At 61.8% G+C, this 20,594-nt stretch overlaps 2 protein-coding genes across 6 annotated transcripts; both read left to right on the top strand.

Moving 5' to 3' along the window:
* The first annotated feature begins 20 nt into the window (after window positions 1-20).
* On the top strand, window positions 21-8,585 carry LOC131378716 (uncharacterized). Of its 5 annotated transcripts, none has more exons than XM_058423746.1 (8): window positions 412-1,160; window positions 4,514-4,616; window positions 4,960-5,876; window positions 5,966-6,067; window positions 6,411-7,287; window positions 7,375-7,466; window positions 7,546-7,640; window positions 7,994-8,585. In XM_058423746.1, exons 5-8 carry the CDS (start codon window positions 6,818-6,820, stop codon window positions 8,021-8,023), a joined length of 687 nt encoding a protein of 228 aa, XP_058279729.1. In that variant the 5' UTR covers window positions 412-1,160; window positions 4,514-4,616; window positions 4,960-5,876; window positions 5,966-6,067; window positions 6,411-6,817; the 3' UTR covers window positions 8,024-8,585. The 5 variants fall into 5 exon arrangements, 2 of the variants coding, with proteins under 2 accessions (XP_058279729.1, XP_058279730.1); XM_058423747.1 differs by lacking the exon at window positions 412-1,160 and adding an exon at window positions 4,004-4,424; XR_009208538.1 differs by adding an exon at window positions 21-105 and having other exon boundaries at window positions 449-1,160; window positions 6,411-7,640.
* Window positions 8,586-9,765: 1,180 nt separating this feature from the next.
* MTHFD2 (methylenetetrahydrofolate dehydrogenase (NADP+ dependent) 2, methenyltetrahydrofolate cyclohydrolase) lies at window positions 9,766-20,594 on the top strand. The gene is made up of 8 exons (XM_040087835.1): window positions 9,766-9,851; window positions 11,313-11,497; window positions 12,197-12,319; window positions 13,457-13,609; window positions 14,799-14,906; window positions 15,547-15,639; window positions 17,791-17,916; window positions 18,677-20,594. The coding sequence occupies exons 1-8, from the start codon at window positions 9,766-9,768 to the stop codon at window positions 18,814-18,816; spliced, it is 1,014 nt and encodes a 337-aa protein (XP_039943769.1). The 3' UTR covers window positions 18,817-20,594.

The following is a 20,594-nucleotide window of genomic DNA, read 5'->3' as shown; positions in this document are numbered from 1 at the left end:
CCGTGCGGGTGGGTGAGAGGCTGGACATGAGCCCCAAGGTGCCCTGGGCTGAGCCCCAGCGCGGGCAGCGGCTCCGGGGGGATTCTGCCCCTGGGCCCCGCTCAGGTGAGAGCCCAGCTGCAGGATGGGAGCTGCTGGGGCGAGCCCAGAGCAACTGCAGCCCCTCTGGAGCCGGGCTGGGAGAGCTGGGAATGTTCCCCTGGTGAAGGGAAGGATCCAGGAGAGCTGGAGGGGGGCTGGGGACACCTGGAGCTGCTCCCAAAATCCCGGGGTGACCCCGGCCCCGCCCCCCGGGCCCGAGCCCCGCCCCTTTGAGCCCGCTCCGGCTCCCAGCCAATCAGATCGCTGGGTGGCGCTGTGGTCCCGCGCCCTCTGTTGGGTCACAGAGTGGAACGCCGCTGGCTCCGCCCCTCGCGCTGATCCTCGGCGCCCATTGGCTGTCGCCAAGGGAGGCGGGGCTGACACAGCGCTTGGAAACCGGCGGCGGCGGAACGGGAGCGGCGGGAGCGGCACGGCACGGAACGGGAGGGACCGCCTTCAGCACTGCCTTCAGCACCGCCTTCAGCGCAGCGCCTCTCAGCTCCACACAGCACTTCTCAGCGCCTGTCCTTTCCTTTCCTCTCCCCTCTGCTCCTCTCGGCTCCAAGCTGAGCATCGCCTCTCCTGTCCTGTCCTGTCCTGTCCTGTCCTGTCCTGTCCTGTCCTCTCCTCTCCTCTCCTCTCCTCTCCTCTCCTCTCCCAACCACGGGTGCGGAGGCCCCACCAGGAAACTCCGCTCCACTACGCCCACCCTCAGCAAGCACCAAGGTGAGCAGGATCAGAGATGAGCCAGCACCCCCCGCCACCCAAGTGAGGGCAGGAACGGAGATGACCTGATCCCCTAAATCCCCACAGAAGACATCGGTTTGGGTCGAAGAGCAACAAGGGTGCGGAGGCCCCACCAGGAAACTCCGCTCCACCAAGATCTCCTCCAGCCCAGCAGCCAGGTGAGAAGGAACGGAAATGATCGGAACCCCCGTGGAAGGAAGGGCGCCGGATGTGACCTGCTCCCCTAAATCCCCACAGAAGACATCGATCCAAGTGGAAGAGGAACAACCACGGGTGCGGAGGCCCCACCAGGAAACTCCGCTCCACCAGGCCCACCCTCTGCAAGCACCAAGGTGAGCACGATCAGAGATGTGGCAGCGCCTCCCGGCACCGCAGTGAGGGCAGGAGGGCAGAGATGAGCTGATCCCCCTCATTCCCGAGGGCAGAGATGAGCTGATCCCCCTCATTCCCGAGGGCAGAGTTGAGCTGATCCCCCTCATTCCCGAGGGCAGAGATGAGCTGATCCCCCTCATTCCCGAGGGCAGAGTTGAGCTGATCCCCCTCATTCCCGAGGGCAGAGATGAGCTGATCCCCCTCATTCCCGAGGGCAGAGATGAGCTGATCCCCCTCATTCCCGAGGGCAGAGATGAGCTGATCCCCCTCATTCCCGAGGGCAGAGATGAGCTGATCCCCCTCATTCCCGAGGGCAGAGATGAGCTGATCCCCCTCATTCCCGAGGGCAGAGATGAGCTGATCCCCCTCATTCCCGAGGGCAGAGATGAGCTGGTCCCCCTCATTCCCGAGGGCAGAGGTGAGCTGGTCCCCCTCATTCCCACAGAAAAGCTGGATCCGAGCCGAAGAGCACTAACGAGGGGTGCAGAGGCCCCAGCAGGAACTCGGCTCCACAACGACCTCGTCCAGCCCCTCCCCGAGGGGAGCAGGAACAGAAACGCCCCAGCCCCATGCCCGGCGGAGGAGCAGGAGGACAGCCATGAGCTGAGCCCCACAGCGGCGCGTGGAGATGAACCTGGCCCCCCTCAGTCAGCCCAGGAGCACGGAGAGCAGCCGGTGCCTCTGTCCCTCTCACGCCAGGGCATTGGCAGGTTAAGGGCAGAGGACGGAGAGGAAGAGTGATCAGAGGGACACTGACCCTCCCTGGGCCTCCTCAGCGTGAAACGTGGCATTGGGTTTAGGGCTGCGCCTTGTGGAAGGGTCTGGAATTGGGGCTGCATTTGAGGTCAGGGTTAACCCTCTGCCAGCCCCATTGCTGGGGGGCCCAGGCCCATGGGGAGGGTTCTGTGTGTGGGGAAGAGGGATCCTCTGGAATTTTGGGTCTCTCCCAGTGCCGTGGGGCGCTGAGCTCTGGCAGTTTGATACCCAGCCATTGGTTACTTCCTTTTCCTACCTGTTGCCTTCCAATGTTTGTTAATAAAAGTTTATGCTCTCACTTTCATCTCTTCGTATCCATTTCTTACTGATGGAAAAGGGATCAATTTTCTCCTCAACCTGGACAATGAGAGAATCCATGAATTCCATAGAATTCCATGTGTCCAAGGGAAACGGCCTCACAGAGCCCCAGAATCCTGGAGGATTCCCTCTCCAGGGCAGGAGGGTGCTGAAACTCTGAGGAGCCCCCGGTTCCCCACTTTCCTGACTCTGAAGCCCCTTCCTGTCGGGGGCTTACCCCAACATTGAGGTGGTTTCAGGGTCCTTTGCTCCCCTGCACCGCTCCGAGCCGAGCCGAAGGAAGAGACGGAGTTCTCAGGTTTAGATTTCTCAAGGTTGCATACTTCGTTTATTGTTTCTTATCTTACAATTTTCTCGGAGTCCGACAAGATGTTCGCAGCTGCATGGATTCCTCATGTCTCCCCCCGAGCTGGGCTGTCCTTATCTTTTATACTAATTACTACGTATTTCTTATTTACTATTTCTTACCAATGTCTATCACTATTACTAAAAAGGTCATCTTTACTCTGACCCAATCCTCACTAACTACTTTGTGCCACGCCAATGCAGCAATGGAGTGAGGGAAGGAGAAGGAGAAGAAGAAGGAGACAACGCCCCAGATTCTCCATCTTGTCCCCATTCACTTCAATGCTAGGAACGTAAAACTATTATTTTCTCATTCTGTGATAAGCTAAACTGCTATTTCTCACATTCTTGTGGCCTGTAAACCTTCTCTCAGTGTAGGAACTTTTTCCCATGGACTGAAATCAAAGCCAGTGTCTCTCTGAGCTCTGGGCTGGGGTCCCAGACCCCCCTGCCCAGGTCCCTGACCCTCCAGGGCAACCAAAGGAATGCCCTGGACTCCAACACCTTCCCAAGCTCCTGTCCCGCTCCCCAGGGAATTCTCCAGCCAGGAGGGGATTGCCCCGCTCCAGAGCGGCTCTCCCGACAGGAATGCCGAGGGAGCAGCCTGGGCACCCCTGGGATGGGGCTGGGACCCCCAGAGACCCCAGCCCACCATCCCTGAGCCACCCTCGGTGCGCCTGTAACACTTCCAAAGGCTGAAATTCCCCCAGAGGATCACGGAGTTCCCAGAACCCTTTTCCCACGGCTGATTTCTACGGGTTTTCCTCCTTTCTGTTCGCCCCTGCCCGGCTCTGCCAGCCCTCGCCTTGCCAAAGAAACGCGATTCTAAAAAATGATAACTGAGAGCGACCAGGGCCGAGTTAAACAAGGGAAGAAAGGTGGCGAGATGGTTTATTTGGTGTCAATGATGTCACCCGCACAGCTCCCGCCATGGGCACCGTGCGGGTGGGTGAGAGGCTGGACGTGAGCCCCAAAGGTGCCCTGGGCTGAGCCCCAGCGCGGGCAGCGGCTCCGGGGGGATTCTGCCCCTGGGCCCCGCTCAGGTGAGAGCCCAGCTGCAGGATGGGAGCTGCTGGGGCGAGCCCAGAGCAACTGCAGCCCCTCTGGAGCCGGGCTGGGAGAGCTGGGAATGTTCCCCTGGAGAAGGGAAGGATCCAGGAGAGCTGGAGGGGGGCTGGGGACACCTGGAGCTGCTCCCAAAATCCCGGGGTGACCCCGGCCCCGCCCCCCGGGCCCGAGCCCCGCCCCTTTGAGCCCGCTCCGGCTCCCGGCCAATCAGATCGCTGGGTGGCGCTGTGGTCCTGCGCCCTCTGTTGGGTCACAGAGTGGAACGCCGCTGGCTCCGCCCCTCGCGCTGATCCTCGGCGCCCATTGGCTGTCGCCAAGGGAGGCGGGGCTGACACAGCGCTTGGAAACCGGCGGCGGCGGAACGGGAGCGGCGGGAGCGGCACGGCACGGAACGGGAGGGACCGCCTTCAGCACTGCCTTCAGCACCGCCTTCAGCGCAGCGCCTCTCAGCTCCACGCAGCACTTCTCAGCGCCTGTCCTTTCCTTTCCTCTCCTCTCTGCTCCTCTCGGCTCCAAGCTGAGCATCGCCTCTCCTCTCCTCTCCTCTCCTCTCCTGTCCTGTCCTGTCTTGTCCTCTCCTCTCCTCTCCTCTCCTCTCCTCTCCTCTCCTCTCCTCTCCTCTCCTCTCCTCTCCTCTCCTCTCCTCTCCTCTCCTCTCCTCTCCTCTCCCAACCACGGGTGCGGAGGCCCCACCAGGAAACTCCGCTCCACTACGCCCACCCTCAGCAAGCACCAAGGTGAGCAGGATCAGAGATGTGGCAGCGCCTCCCTCCGCCCCAGTGAGGGCAGGAGGGCAGAGATGAGCTGCTCCCCCTAATTCCCACAGAGAAGCTGGATCCGAGGCTGGACATGAGCCCCTAGGTACCCTGGGCTGAGCCCCAGCGCGGGCAGCGGCTCCGGGGGGGATTCTGCCCCTGGGCCCCGCTCAGGTGAGAGCCCAGCTGCAGGATGGGAGCTGCTGGGGTGAGCCCAGAGCAACTGCAGCCCCTCTGGAGCCGGGCTGGGAGAGCTGGGAATGTTCCCCTGGTGAAGGGAAGGATCCAGGAGAGCTGGAGGGGGGCTGGGGACACCTGGAGCTGCTCCCAAAATCCCGGGGTGACCCCGGCCCCGCCCCCCGGGCCCGAGCCCCGCCCCTTTGAGCCCGCTCCGGCTCCCGGCCAATCAGATCGCTGGGTGCCGCTGTGGTCCCGCGCCCTCTGTTGGGTCACAGCGTGGAACGCCGCTGGCTCCGCCCCTCGCGCTGATCCTCGGCGCCCATTGGCTGTCGCCAAGGGAGGCGGGGCTGACACAGCGCTTGGAAACCGGCGGCGGCGGAACGGGAGCGGCGGGAGCGGCACGGCACGGAACGGGAGGGACCGCCTTCAGCACTGCCTTCAGCACCGCCTTCAGCGCAGCGCCTCTCAGCTCCACGCAGCACTTCTCAGCGCCTGTCCTTTCCTTTCCTCTCCTCTCTGCTCCTCTCGGCTCCAAGCTGAGCATCGCCTCTCCTCTCCTCTCCTCTCCTGTCCTGTCCTGTCTTGTCCTCTCCTCTCCTCTCCTCTCCTCTCCTCTCCTCTCCTCTCCTCTCCTCTCCTCTCCTCTCCTCTCCTCTCCTCTCCCAACCACGGGTGCGGAGGCCCCACCAGGAAACTCCGCTCCACAACGTCCACACTCACCAAGCACCAAGCACGATCAGAGATGAGGCAGCGCCTCCCGCCGCCCCAGTGAGGGCAGGATGGCAGAGATGAGCTGCTCCCCCTCATTCCCACTGAAGACTTCGATCCGGGTCGAAGAGCAACAACAAGGGTGCGGAGGCCCCACCAGGAAACTCCGCTCCACAACGTACATCCTCATGCCAAGCACCAAGGTGATCAGGATCAGAGATGAGGCGCCTCCGGCGCAGAACGATACAGGAGGGACCGCCTTCAGCACCGCCTTCAGCACCACCTTCAGCGCAGCGCCTCTCAGCTCCACACAGCACTTCTCAGCACCTGTCCTTTCCTTTCCTCTTCCCTCTGCTCCTCTCGTCTCCAAGCTGAGCATCGCCTCTCCTGTCCTGTCCTGTCCTGTCCTGTCCTGTCCTGTCCTCTCCTCTCCTCTCCTCTCCTCTCCTCTCCTCTCCTCTCCTCTCCTCTCCTCTCCCAACCACGGGTGCGGAGGCCCCACCAGGAAACTCCGCTCCACTACGCCCACCCTCAGCAAGCACCAAGGTGAGCAGGATCAGAGATGTGGCAGCGCCTCCCTCCGCCCCAGTGAGGGCAGGAGGGCAGAGATGAGCTGCTCCCCCTAATTCCCACAGAGAAGCTGGATCCGAGGCTGGACATGAGCCCCTAGGTACCCTGGGCTGAGCCCCAGCGCGGGCAGCGGCTCCGGGGGGATTCTGCCCCTGGGCCCCGCTCAGGTGAGAGCCCAGCTGCAGGATGGGAGCTGCTGGGGTGAGCCCAGAGCAACTGCAGCCCCTCTGGAGCCGGGCTGGGAGAGCTGGGAATGTTCCCCTGGTGAAGGGAAGGATCCAGGAGAGCTGGAGGGGGGCTGGGGACACCTGGAGCTGCTCCCAAAATCCCGGGGTGACCCCGGCCCCGCCCCCCGGGCCCGAGCCCCGCCCCTTTGAGCCCGCTCCGGCTCCCGGCCAATCAGATCGCTGGGTGGCGCTGTGGTCCCGCGCCCTCTGTTGGGTCACAGAGTGGAACGCCGCTGGCTCCGCCCCTCGCGCTGATCCTCGGCGCCCATTGGCTGTCGCCAAGGGAGGCGGGGCTGACACAGCGCTTGGAAACCGGCGGCGGCGGAACGGGAGCGGCGGGAGCGGCACGGCACGGAACGGGAGGGACCGCCTTCAGCACTGCCTTCAGCACCGCCTTCAGCGCAGCGCCTCTCAGCTCCACGCAGCACTTCTCAGCGCCTGTCCTTTCCTTTCCTCTCCTCTCTGCTCCTCTCGGCTCCAAGCTGAGCATCGCCTCTCCTCTCCTCTCCTCTCCTGTCCTGTCCTGTCTTGTCCTCTCCTCTCCTCTCCTCTCCTCTCCTCTCCTCTCCGCTCCCAATCACGGGTGCGGAGGCCCCACCAGGAAACTCCGCTCCACAACGTCCACACTCACCAAGCACCAAGCACGATCAGAGATGAGGCAGCGCCTCCCGCCGCCCCAGTGAGGGCAGGATGGCAGAGATGAGCTGCTCCCCCTCATTCCCACTGAAGACTTCGATCCGGGTCGAAGAGCAACAACAAGGGTGCGGAGGCCCCACCAGGAAACTCCGCTCCACAACGTACATCCTCATGCCAAGCACCAAGGTGATCAGGATCAGAGATGAGGCGCCTCCGGCACGGAACGATGCAGGAGGGACCGCCTTCAGCACCGCCTTCAGCACCGCCTTCAGCGCAGCGCCTCTCAGCTCCACGCAGCACTTCTCAGCGCCTGTCCTTTCCTTTCCTCTCCCCTCTGCTCCTCTCGTCTCCAAGCTGAGCATCGCCTCTCCTGTCCTGTCCTGTCCTGTCCTGTCCTGTCCTGTCCTGTCCTGTCCTGTCCTGTCCTCTCCTCTCCTCTCCTCTCCTCTCCTCTCCCAACCACGGGTGCGGAGGCCCCACCAGGAAACTCCGCTCCACTACGCCCACCCTCAGCAAGCACCAAGGTGAGCAGGATCAGAGATGAGCCAGCACCCCCCGCCACCCAAGTGAGGGCAGGAACGGAGATGACCTGATCCCCTAAATCCCCACAGAAGACATCGGTTTGGGTCGAAGAGCAACAAGGGTGCGGAGGCCCCACCAGGAAACTCCGCTCCACAAAGATCTCCTCCAGCCCAGCAGCCAGGTGAGAAGGAACGGAAATGATCGGAACCCCCGTGGAAGGAAGGGCGCCGGATGTGACCTGCTCCCCTAAATCCCCACAGAAGACATCGATCCAAGTAGAAGAGGAACAACCACGGGTGCGGAGGCCCCACCAGGAAACTCCGCTCCACCAGGCCCACCCTCTGCAAGCACCAAGGTGAGCAGGATCAGAGATGCGGCAGCGCCTCCCGGCACCCCAGTGAGGGCAGGAGGGCAGAGATGAGCTGATCCCCCTCATTCCCGAGGGCAGAGATGAGCTGATCCCCCTCATTCCCGAGGGCAGAGATGAGCTGATCCCCCTCATTCCCGAGGGCAGAGATGAGCTGATCCCCCTCATTCCCGAGGGCAGAGATGAGCTGATCCCCCTCATTCCCGAGGGCAGAGATGAGCTGATCCCCCTCATTCCCGAGGGCAGAGATGAGCTGATCCCCCTCATTCCCGAGGGCAGAGATGAGCTGATCCCCCTCATTCCCGAGGGCAGAGATGAGCTGGTCCCCCTCATTCCCACAGAAAAGCTGGATCCGAGCCGAAGAGCACTAACGAGGGGTGCAGAGGCCCCAGCAGGAACTCGGCTCCACAACGACCTCGTCCAGCCCCTCCCCGAGGGGAGCAGGAACAGAAACGCCCCAGCCCCATGCACGGCGGAGGAGCAGGAGGACAGCCATGAGCTGAGCCCCACAGCGGCGCGTGGAGATGAACCTGGCCCCCCTCAGTCAGCCCAGGAGCACGGAGAGCAGCCGGTGCCTCTGTCCCTCTCACGCCAGGGCATTGGCAGGTTAAGGGCAGAGGACGGAGAGGAAGAGTGATCAGAGGGACACTGACCCTCCCTGGGCCTCCTCAGCGTGAAACGTGGCATTGGGTTTAGGGCTGCGCCTTTAGGAAGGGTCTGGAATTGGGGCTGCATTTGAGGTCAGGGTTAACCCTCTGCCAGCCCCATTGCTGGGGGGCCCAGGCCCATGGGGAGGGTTCTGTGTGTGGGGAAGAGGGATCCTCTGGAATTTTGGGTCTCTCCCAGTGCTGTGGGGCGCTGAGCTCTGGCAGTTTGATACCCAGCCATTGGTTACTTCCTTTTCCTACTTGATTCCTTCCAGTGCTTGTTAATAAAGGTTTACTCTATCACTTTCATCTCTTCGTATCCATTTCTTAGTGATGGAAAAGGGATCAATTTTCTCCTCAACCTGGACAATGAGAGGTTCCATGAATTCCATAGAATTCCACGGCAGCGTGACAGCGCCAGGCCACGGAACCCCACGGAACCGAGGCTCTCCTGTGACACAGCCGGGCCCGGGGGAGCCCAGGGCAGCGTTGTGACACACGGGAACCTCACGGCACCGAGTGTCCGTGTCTCTCTCCTCTCCTGCCGCGGCCAGGGCGGGGGCTTTGTGCTTCCTTTGCCTCGCCAGCGACTCCTTGGGCAACCAAAACTCAGCCACAGCGCCGGATGTGATTTTGGACCATTTCATTTTGTCCTTACCTTTGCTGAGCCGGGCTCGGTGGCTGAGCCCCTCCGGTCTCGGGGGCTTCATCCTCCTGGCCCCGGGGGGATGCTCTGCCCCGGGGGAGGCCGGGGGCCGTGCTGTCCGCGCCGTCCTCGCCCCCGGTCGGACGCTCGCTGCGGTGTCCGCCCTCCCCGCTCGGCACGGATGCTCCAGCGGGTGTCCGCCGCCCTCTGCGCCCCGTCCCGCCACCGTCCTCCTCCCTCCGAGTCGCTGTCCGCCGTCCTGGCCCCGGGGGACGCTCCGGCAGGTGTCGGTCGCCGTCAAGCCCAGTGTCGGCACCGTCGGCTTCGCCCCGGGTGATGCTCTGCCTGGATCATTCCTTTCCCCAGGGGAACATTCCCAGCTCTCCCAGCCCGGCTCCAGAGGGGCTGCAGTTGCTCTGGGCTCGCCCCAGCAGCTCCCATCCTGCAGCTGGGCTCTCACCTGAGCGGGGCCCAGGGGCAGAATCCCCCCGGAGCCGCTGCCCGCGCTGGGGCTCAGCCCAGGGCACCTTTGGGCGGTGACATTAATTACACCAAAACAACCAACCTTACGGTGTTAGTGTTATTTCTCATCGCGTTTGGAACCGCCGCGGTCGCTCCCCGTTCCGAAATGCCGGGCGCAGCTCCGGGCCCGCCGCTCCCCCTCAGCCACCGGAGCCGCGCAGGCGAAGCCCCGCCCGGGCCGGTTTTGGCTCGGATCACCATTGGCTACCGCGAGGGGCGGGGCTTGCCGCGGTATATGAGGGCGGGGAGCCGCGCTCCCCTCACGCTGTTCCCGCCGCCCGCCAGGCTCGGCCGCGCCATGGCCGCCGCGCTCCGGCCCCTCCGCGCCTTCAGCCGCGCCGCCGTGGAGCCCTGCGCCCGCCGCCTGCAGCTCAGCGCCGCCCGGTACGGCCCGGGACACCGGGGCTGTGTGGGAATGGTCGGGAGGGAGGTGGGAGCGGCGCCCGCCCCGCTCCGCCGGGTCCCGGTGCGCTGCGGGGTGTGCGGGGGGAGGCCCGGCCCGGTTCGGAGCCCTCGGGCCGGGGTCGCGGCCCGTTCGGCCCCTGCGGTTCCGGGGTGAGCGGGCGGGTCCCCAGCGGCCGCGCCGGGCGCTGCAGGCTGATGAAATCCCGCGGCAGCCTTGCGTGGGTGTGTGGGGCTGCCCCGGCGTGAGGGGGACAGAGATCTCCCCACAGCAGGGCTGCCCCGGCGTGAGGGGGACAGAGATCTCCCCACAGCAGGGGTGTCTCGGTGTGAGGGGGACAGAGATCTCCCCCCAGCAGGGCTGCCCCGGCGTGAGGGGGACAGAGATCTCCCCACAGCAGGGCTGCCCCGGCGTGAGGGGGACAGAGATCTCCCCACAGCAGGGCTGCCCCGGCGTGAGGGGCACAGAGATCTCCCCACAGCAGGGGTGTCCTGGGGTGAGGGGGACAGAGATCTCCCCACAGCAGGGGTGTCCCGGCGTGAGGGGGACAGAGATCTCCTCATAGCAGGGCTGCCCCGGCGTGAGGGGGACAGAGATCTCCCCATAGCAGGGGTGTCCTGGGGTGAGCGGGACAGCGATCTCCCCATAGTGGGGCTGTCCTGGCATGAGGGGGACAGAGATCTCCCCACAGCAGGGGTCTCCTGGCGTGGGAGGGACAGAGATCTCCCCACAGCAGGGGTGTCCTGGCGTGAGGGGGACAGAGATCTCCCCATAGCGGGGCTCGTCCAGGGTGAGGAGGATGGAGACCCCCCAATCATCCCCCCCGAATGAAAGAGACAGAGACCCCCCGCCACCCCGGGCACTGGGGTGGGAGGAGCAGAGACCCCCCCCGAGTGAGAAGGAAGGAGATCACCGCTTCTTCTTGATTATTCCTTGCCGTGAGGGGGACAGAGACCCCTAAATGTTCCCTGGTGTGACAACAGCAGAGACCCCTGAGCATTCCACCCTGCTCCAAGCTGTTCTGAGCTCACTCTTTTCCCCGAGAGCCTCTGGTGTTTCTCCCTCTCCCTGGGAGCCCAGGGCAGCCCGGTCTCGGGGGAAGATCCCGGTGAGTTTTGGAGCAGTCCCCAGGGAATGGGCACAGCCAGAGCTCTGGGAATGTTTGGACAACGCTCCCGGGAGGCACAGGGCCGGATTTTGGGGTGTAGTGCCAGGATCAGTGTTCCTAGTGGGTCCCTTCCAGCTCAGAGTATTCTGATTCTGTGCTTTGATGTAACCGAGGCTAAAACGTGCTGCTGGATGTGACAGAGCACAGAGGTGCCAAAGGCCCCGACAAAGCACAGGGGACAGAGGAGCCTTCTCCCCCTGGTTTTCCTGCTTCGTCCTGCCCCGGGCTGGCAGCTGCCGTCCCCGAGGCTGTGGTGACACCTTCCCTGCTGCAGGGGGGACGCCGTGGTGATCTCGGGGAGGAAGCTGGCCCGGCAGATCCGGCAGGAAGCGCGGCACGAGGTGCAGCAGTGGGTGGCTGCAGGGAACAGGAGGCCACACCTGAGCGTGGTGCTGGTGGGGGAGGACCCGGCCAGCCACTCCTACGTCCTCAACAAAACCAAAGCGGCCGCTGATGTGGGTAAGTGGGGGGTTTCCTTCCCAAAAAGCGCTCTTTGGTTTGGAATCCTCGATGCTGGAAGCTTTTGGGGATGCACCCATCTGTTGGCTTTTCGCCTTCACCCAGAATCTGGGTTCTTGTGTCTGCCCGGTTGTACTGGGGCGTGGTTCAGTGCGATCTGCTGGATCCTTCAGGGCTACTCAAGCTCTGTGGTTGGGGTTTTTCGGCTTTCCAGAGCCATAAAAAGCACAGGAGAGGATTTTTGGCCTCCTTTTCCCATCTGCCTGGAACACAGCCCCTGTTCAGCAGCCTCTCTGCCCTCTGACTCCTCATCCTCCAATCCAAGGTCCTGCTTGGGCTCAGGGGCTGTAAATGTTGTCATTTAACATGGGTCCTGAACAGCTGAAGCTGCTTTTGGGATTTTTAGGCAAACATCCCTTTTTTAGAGTGTCCAGGGACCTCTCAGGCCATGTAGTTTTATTTTCCTGGGTTTCTCCCTGCTCTGGGAGGGTCCCAAACACCCTTTCCCAGGCCTCCAGCCCCATGTAATCACCCTCAACAACCAATCCCAGGACTTGTGAGGGTCTCTCCAGCCTGGAACTGCACAAACCCTTCCATCCTCGGCGGGCACCTCCCAGATTTAGCCAGGCAGCGAAACGGGGCAGTCTGAATCCACAAAACGTGGGGAAACGTCTGACGCCGTGGGTTTGGCGATTCCAGGGATCAGCAGCGAGACCATCCTCCGGCCGGCCTCCATCACCGAGGAGGAGCTGCTGGAGCTGATCAGCAGACTCAACAACGACGCGGCCGTGGACGGGCTGCTGGTGCAGCTTCCCCTGCCTGGTGAGCAGCTCAGTTCCCTCCCTGCATTCCCAGGAGGCTCCCGAGGGTTGTGGGGTGGGGCAGCACAGGGGGGATCCTGCCCTGATCCCCCTCTGCGCCAGCTGCCTGCAGGGGTTCGGTGTCTGCTCACGGAATCTATTCCTGTGTGGGGGTATCAGCTTCCCAAACCGCGAGCTTGAGCTGGGTGCGGCCTTGGGGCTGCCCGAAAATACCCTCGGTGTGAGCAGGGCTGGCATTGCAGAGTGCTTCCAGTGCCCCGTGCTGGCAGCCTGGAGCTGGGAGCGCTGGGGACCCCAAACTCCGAAGGGGCTGCAGGCTCAGAATTGCAGCTCAGGGCTCAGGGTCAGAACTCCAGCTTGGGGTTGCAATTCCGGCTTGGGGCTCGGGGTTGAAATTCCAGCTCAGGGTTCAAGGTCAGAGCTCCAGCTTGGGATCACAATTCCGGCTTGGGGCTCGGGGTTGAAATTCCAGCTCAGGGTTCAAGGTCAGAGCTCCAGCTTGGGATTACAATTCCAGCTCAGGGCTTGGGATCTTAATTCCAGCTCAGGGTCACAATTCCAGCTCAGGGTTGCAATTCCAGCTCGGGACCTGGAGTCAGATCTCCAGTTTGGGGTCCCAATTCTCGTTTGGGGTCCCAATTCCAGCTCAGGGTCACAGCTTGGGCTCGAGGACAAAATTCAGTTTTACGGCTCAGGATCGGAGGTCCAGCTTGGGGTCACAATTCCAGCTCAAGGCTCGGGGTCAGAGCTCCAATTGGGGTCCGAACTTCAGCCTGGGACTTGGGTCACAGTTCCAGCTCAGGACTCAGGATCACCACTTGGGCTCAGAGTCACAATTCCAGCTCAAGGCTCGGGGTCCCAAGTCCAGTTTGGGATCCTAATTCCAGCTCAGTGTCACAACTTGGGCTCAAGGACAAAACTCCAATGTAAGGCTCTTTGGGGTCAGAGCTCCAGTTTGGGGTTCCAGTTCCAGCTCGAGGCTCTTTTGGGTCAGAGCTGCAGCCTGGGACTCGGGGTCGCTGTTCAGCTGCGGGGCACAGCTGGCAGCAGCACAGCTGGCAGCACAGCTGGCAGCAGCACATCTGGCAGCACAGCCCGGGTGTTGGGCTGGTCCCTGAGCGCTCCCTGCCCTCGGCAGAGCACATCGACGAGCGCAGGGTCTGCAACGCCGTGAGCCCGCACAAGGATGTGGACGGGTTCCACGTGCTCAACGTGGGCCGGATGTGCCTGGACCAGGACTCCATGCTGCCTGCCACGCCCTGGGGCGTCTGGGAGATCATCCAGAGAACAGGTGAGAGCTGCTGGAGAGCTCGCGGGTCGGGCACTGAGGTGACAGGGGTGGCACCAGGCTGGGGACAGGGCACTGCTGGGCTCTGTGGGGCTCCATCCTCAGCATCCCCTGGGCTCAGGGCTGGGAGCAGCGCTGGCTGTGCTGGTGACATGAACTGGGAGCAGCCATCACTGCCTGCAGGGGGACCTGGACAGCAGGGAGGGACAATCCCCAAACTGCTGGAGTTTAGCCAGGGAAGGGCTGGATTCTGTCCCGGGATGGGCACCCCTGCCTGGATGGGTGGGCTGGAAAGAGGGGGATGGAGAGCAGCTGGGAAGGGCTGAGGGTGCTGGTCCAGGGCCACTTGGAGCCCAGTCAGCTGTGCCCTGGGGACAGCAGGGACAGCGTGGCCAGGGAGGAATTGTCCTGTCCTGGGGACAGCAGGGACAGCATGGCCGGGGAGGGATTGTCCTGTCCTGGGGACAGCATGGCCGGGGAGGGATTGTCCTGTCCTGGGGACAGCATGGCCAGGGAGGGATTGTCCTGTCCTGGGGACAGCATGGCCGGGGAGGGATTGTCCTGTCCTGGGGACAGCATGGCCGGGGAGGGATTGTTCTGTCCTGGGGACAGCAGGGACAGTGTGGCCAGGGAGGGATTGTCCTGTCCTGGGGACAGCAGGGACAGGGAGGGATTGTCCTGTCCTGGGGACAGCAGGGACAGGGAGGGATTGTCCTGCTCTGCTCTGGGCTGGGGCGGCCTCAGCTCAAAACTCACCCAGTTTTGGGTGACACGATGTAAAAAAGACAGTAAATTATTGGAGAGAGTCCAAAGGAAGGACAGGAGGGTGGGGCAGGGTCTGGGCCCACACGAGGAGTGGCTGAGGGCTCTTGGGGTGCTCATCTGGAGAGGCTGAGGGACACTGATCCCAGTGCCAGCTTCCCTGGGAGGGGGAGAGGAGGGGCAGACGCTGAGCTCTGTGTGACAGGGAGAGAGCCAGGGAACAGCTGGAGCTGTGCCAGGGCAGGGTCAGGCTGGGTTTGGGGAAAGGCTCTTCCCCAGAGGGTGCTGGCACTGCCCAGGGAACGGGCACGGCCCCGAGGCTGCCGCAGCTCCTCGGGGTGTCCGTGCAGGGCCCGGGGTTGGCTCAGCCGTCCCTGCAGGGCCCTCCCAGCTCAGGACAGTGTGTGACCGTGTGATTTGTCCCCTGCAGGGATCCCCACGCTGGGCAGGAACGTGGTGGTGGCGGGCAGGTCCAAGAACGTGGGGATGCCGATCGCGATGCTGCTGCACACCGACGGCAGCCACGAGCGCCCTGGAGGTAGGAGCGGGGTGGCCTCGGGGAAGGACCCTCACAGCTCTCCTCCTTAGCCTCCTAAAGCCCTCCCAGCTCTTCCCTGGTCAGGGATCTGGCCCAGGGTGAAACAATCCTCGAGGTGATCTCAGAATCGCAGAATATCGGGAAAGGTCTCCGAGGTCATTAAACCCAGGCACTGCTAAGCCACGGGCACCACTACCCCACGGCCTCAAGAGCCACATCCACACGTGGTTTGAACACTTCCGGGCCTGGGGGCCTCCCCTTTTCCCTGGGCAGCCTCTTCCAATATTTTACATCCTTTCCATGATGAATTTACTCCCGATATCTGACCTAAACCTCCCCAGCACAGCTTGAGGCTGTTCTGTCTCATCGTGTCCCTGTTCCCTGGGAGCAGAGCCTCACCCTGCCCTGGCTGCCCCCTCCTGCCGTCACGGGCTTGTGCAGACCCAGAAGATCCCCCGGAGCCTCCTTCAGCAGCTCCATGTCCCGTTCCACCCCAAATCCCTGCCTCTCCCTCCACAGCTGATCCTGGGCTTCACCAGCAGTGTTCCTGAGGAGCACAGGGGTGGCCTTGAAGGTGAGGATGCACAGGAGCGGCTGGGTTTGGGTGCTGTGTGTGAATTCCCATCCCCTGTCGCCGCAGGTGACGCCACGGTGACGATCTCGCACCGCTACACGCCCAAGGAGCAGCTGAAGCAGCACACGATCCGCGCCGACATCGTGGTGGCAGCCGCAGGTGAGGGGGCCTCAGCAGGGCTGGGGGGGTTCCTGCTGGGAATCCTGGCCGTGGAGTGTCCTGGGGCCTCTCTGGGAGGGTCTCAGCGCTGAGGGTGGGGGGCTCTTGGAGCTGGGATCTCCTTTGGTTGAGCCAAAAAGCCGCGGTTTTGGTGTTCCTGGTTTGGGGTTCTGCCTTTGGAATGGGAAACAGCACCTGGCAGGGAGCACCTGATCACACCCTGAACAGCCAGGGGGAATCATGGAATGGGTTTGGGTGGGAGGGAACGCACCAGGATCATGGATCCAGCCCCTGGGATCCCTGCACACACACCCCAAATTCCCACCCTGGGATCCCTGCACACACACCCCAAATTCCCACCCTGGGATCCCTGCACACACCCCCCAAATTCCCACCCTGGGATCCCTGCACAGACACCCCAAATTCCCACCCTGGGATCCCTGCACAGACACCCCAAATTCCCACCCTGGGATCCCTGCACAGACACCCCAAATTCCCACCCTGGCCCTGCACACACACCCCAAATTCCCACCCTGGGATCCCTGCACAGACACCCCAAATTCCCACCCTGGGATCCCTGCACACACACCCCAAATTCCCACCCTGGGATCCCTGCACAGACACCCCAAATTCCCACCCTGGGATCCCTGCACAGACACCCCAAATTCCCACCCTGGGATCCCTGCACACACACCCCAAATTCCCACCCTGGGATCCCTGCACACACACCCCAAATTCCCACCCTGGCAGCCCTGTCCAAGCTCTCTGGAGCTGCGGCAGCCTCGGGGGCGTGTCCATTCCCTGGGCAGTGCCAGCACCCCTTGGATTCCCAAAATCCACCCCAAACCCTGTGGCATGGCTGGAAATGGAGCATGGAGGGAAAGTGCTGGAGAGCTGAGGAGTGGTGTGGGAGGCTCAGGACAGGGGTGGGGTGGGAGTGACCATGGGAAGTGTGAGCAGAGCAGGGGGAGACTCCAGTGACGGAGATAAAGCCGGGCTGGGGGTGGATCCCCCGATATCTGGCAGAACCAGGCACTCACCCCACCCCAACAGGCTGGGTGAGCCCCAGGACATTTCTCCCAGCCCTTCCTCCCTGGCACAGCCAGAGCCCCAGGACATTTCTCCCAGCCTTCCCTCCCTTCCTCCCTGGCACAGCCAGAGCCCCAGGATGTTTCTCCCAGCCCTCCCTCCCTCCCTGGCACAGCCAGAGCCCCAGGACATTTCTCCCAGCCCTCCCTCCCTCCCTGGCACAGCCAGAGCCCCAGGACATTTCTCCCAGCCCTCCCTCCCTCCCTGGCACAGCCAGAGCCCCAGGACATTTCTCCCAGCCCTCCCTCCCTCCCTGGCACAGCCAGAGCCCCAGGACATTTCTCCCAGCCCTCCCTCCCTCCCTAGCACAGCCAGAGCCCCAGGACGTTTCTCCCAGCCCTTCCTCCCTTCCTCCCTGGCACAGCCAGAGCCCCAGGACGTTTCTCCCAGCCCTTCCTCCCTCCCTGGCACAGCCAGGGCCGTGCCCAGCCGGGCTGGGGTGGGTTTGGGCGCTGCCCCAGCTCCTCCCGCCTCGGTGCGGGTGGGAAATGAGCAGCACAGAGCCACAGCTGGAATGTTTGAAGGTTCCCCCTTGCAGAGGGGGTGCGGTCCTGGCTGCCCTGCCACAACTCCCTGAGGAGGATTCCTGTTCTGTGCTCAGAGATTATCAGGGAACGCGGAATCACGGAATTCGGGCTGCAAGGACCTTAAAGATCACCTTGTTCCAACCCCCTGGACGCTTCCCAGCAGATCAGCTTGTCCCACGCCCTGTCCAGCCTGGCCTTGGGTGCTTTCAGGCGTGGGGCAGCCACAGCTCCTCTGCCCAGGGCCTCCCACCCTCCCAGGGAGAGATTCCTTCCACAAATCCAACCTCAATTTCCCCCCTTCAGTTAAAACACCTGAGCTGAACACCAGTAGCTGGTTGTGCCACTGTGGGGAGATTTGCATTTCTCAGGATGGTTTAGGTTGGGGGAAAGAAAAAAAACCAAGCCTTGAGATTCTTGAATCCAATTATTTTGGGAGGCAGGAAAGAGCCCGGGCGGGTTGGGACATCCTGGGGATGTGGGATCAGGGGGATCAGCGGGATGTGGAGCGCCTCTGAGGGCGTGGTGGTGTTTCCAGGCATCCCCAACCTGATCACGGCCGACATGATCAAGGAGGGAGCGGCGGTGATCGACGTGGGCATCACCAGGGTGCAGGATCCCATCACGGCCAAGCCCAGGCTGGTTGGGGACGTGGATTTTGAAGGTGAGGAAAGGCTCAGGATCAGCTTTTTTGGGCACTGAGAGCAGGGACAAAGCCTGGTTTGTGTCACTGAGCTCTGGGGGTGCATCCCGGGATATTCCGTGGGGACGCTCCAGAGGAGCCTCCTGACCCTCAGCAGTTGAGTCTCTACCTCTGCTCCAGCCCTGGTCCTGGATTTGACATTTCTGTGCTAGGAATCAGCTTTTAGGCCTGGCTCTTAGTGCTTTTAGGCCTTGGTGCTTCTGGCCCAGTGTTTTGCTGCTTTTGGGCCTGGGTTTTTTGGCACTTGCACATCTTTGTACTTTTAGGCCTGACTTGGAGCTTTGGGGCCTGGATTTTTGGGGCTCCCAGGTCTGGCTTTTTGTGCTTTTAGGCTTCACTACTTGTGCTTTTAGGCCCAGCTTTTTGGTACTTTATGGCCCAGCTTTTAGCTGTTTCGGACCCTTGTGCTTTAAGGCTTGGCTTGGTGCTTTAAGGCTTGGCTTGGTGCTTTTGGGCCTGGCTTTTCGGTGCTTTCAGACCTTTGTGCTTTTGGGCCTGGCTTTTTGCTGTTTTGGCTCCTTGTGCTTTCAGGCCTGGTTTAGTGCTTTTCCCCACCTTGGCCTTTGCAGTTAAGCTCCTTTCACATGCACTGGGCTGTGCCCCGCTGGCCAACAGGAAAAACCACCTGGAGCCCTTTCCTAAAGCGTTAACCCTGACAGAACCTGCGTGGCTTTAGGCTGGGAAGCCTCGCCTGGCCCTTAAGCCGAGCTTTTCCCCTCAGGGGTGAGGAAGAAGGCGAGTTACATCACCCCGGTGCCCGGCGGCGTGGGGCCCATGACCGTGGCCATGCTGATGAAGAACACCATCATCGCTGCCAAGAAACTGCTGAAACCCAAAGAGCTCGAGGCTCTGCCGGCTTAACCGGGGCCCCTGGGAGCCAGGCCTAGCCGGGCCCCCTCCGGGAACCGGGCTTAACCGGGGCCCCTGGGAGCCAGGCCTAGCCGGGCCCCCTCCGGGAACCGGGCTTAACCGGGGCCCCTGGGAGCCAGGCCTAGCCGGGGCCTCTCCAGCCCACGACATTCCAGACTGACTCCCAAACAGGCCGATAGAAAATGCAATATTTTTTATTTATTGTTTCGCACGTGGGGCTTTTCCCCACTCGGAGGTCACAGGTATTTATTGGAAGCGTGGCTGAGCTGGGATTTTCCAGACTCCTCCTGCTCTGTGTTTGAGCTGGGATTACCCACACTCCTCCCGCTCTGTGTTTGAGCTGGGATTATCCACACTCCTCCTGCTCTGTGTTTGAGCTGGGATTACCCCACGCTCCTCCCACTCTGTGTTTGAGATGGGATTATCCACGCTCCTCCCGCTCTGTGTTTGAGATGGGATTACCCACGCTCCTCCCGCTCTGTGTTTGAGTTGGGATTATCCACGCTCCTCCTGCTCTGTGTTTGAGCTGGGATTATCCATGCTCCTCCCGCTCTGTGTTTGAGCTGGGATTACCCATGCTCCTCTCGCTCTGTGTTTGAGCCTGGATTATCCACGCTCCTCCCGCTCTGTGTTTGAGCCTGGATTATCCACGCTCCTCCCGCTCTGTGTTTGAGCCTGGATTATCCACGCTCCTCCCGCTCTGTGTTTGAGATGGGATAATCCACGCTCCTCCCGCTCTGTGTTTGAGCCTGGATTATCCACGCTCCTCCCGCTCTGTGTTTGAGCCTGGATTATCCACGCTCCTCCCGCTCTGTGTTTGAGATGGGATTATCCACGCTCCTCCCGCTCTGTGTTTGAGCCTGGATTATCCACGCTCCTCCCGCTCTGTGTTTGAGCCTGGATTATCCACGCTCCTCCCGCTCTGTGTTTGAGTTGGGATTACCCACGCTCCTCCCGCTCTGTGTTTGAGCTGGGATTATCCATGCTCCTCCCGCTCTGTGTTTGAGCCTGGATTATCCACACTCCTCCTGCTCTGTGTTTGAGCTGGGATTACCCCACGCTCCTCCTGCTCTGTGTTTGAGCCTGGATTATCCACATTCATCCTGCTCTGTGTTTGAGCTGGGATTACCCCACACTCCTCCTGCTCTGTGTTTGAGCCTGGATTATCCACGCTCCTCCTGCTCTGTGTTTGAGCTGGGATTATCCATGCTCCTCCCGCTCTGTGTTTGAGCTGGGATTTTCCACGTTCCTCCTGCTCTGTGTTTGAGCCTGGATTATCCACACTCCTCCTGCTCTGTGTTTGAGCTGGGATTTTCCACGTTCCTCCTGCTCTGTGTTTGAGCTGGGATTATCCACACTCCTGAGCCAGCCCTGCTCCTGCAGGAGCTGCCTGGGATCCTGGCAATTCCAGCAATCCCATGGGATGCACACCTTGATGGCTCTCTTCTCCGAGTGCTGGCATTCCCAGTTTCCTCCTCAGTGCTGGATGTTTAGTTTAAGCTCTTCTGTAGAGGAATTACTTGAAAAAAAAATTAAAGCCATATTTGTGTCCTGGGCCTGTGCAGGCCCTGGGCTGGTGTAACACGTTCTAGAGTGCAGCTAGGCTGGGTTTTTTTGCTCTTTGGCTGGTGAATTTTTTAAAAGCCTTTTTTTCTAACCAAAGAACACCTTTGGGCTGGGGGAAGGTTTCCTGCACTGTGTTGTGAAGTGTGCGTGCTCAGTGAGTGATGCAGGCTGGCTAAATAAAGTGTGAGAAGACAAAAAACCAA

Source organism: Hirundo rustica, chromosome 28 (assembly GCF_015227805.2).
Source record: "Hirundo rustica isolate bHirRus1 chromosome 28, bHirRus1.pri.v3, whole genome shotgun sequence".
Classification (NCBI taxonomy): domain Eukaryota; kingdom Metazoa; phylum Chordata; class Aves; order Passeriformes; family Hirundinidae; genus Hirundo; species Hirundo rustica.
The sequence above is the reverse complement of the archived record's forward strand: the minus strand, read 5'-3'. Positions and strand labels throughout refer to the sequence as shown.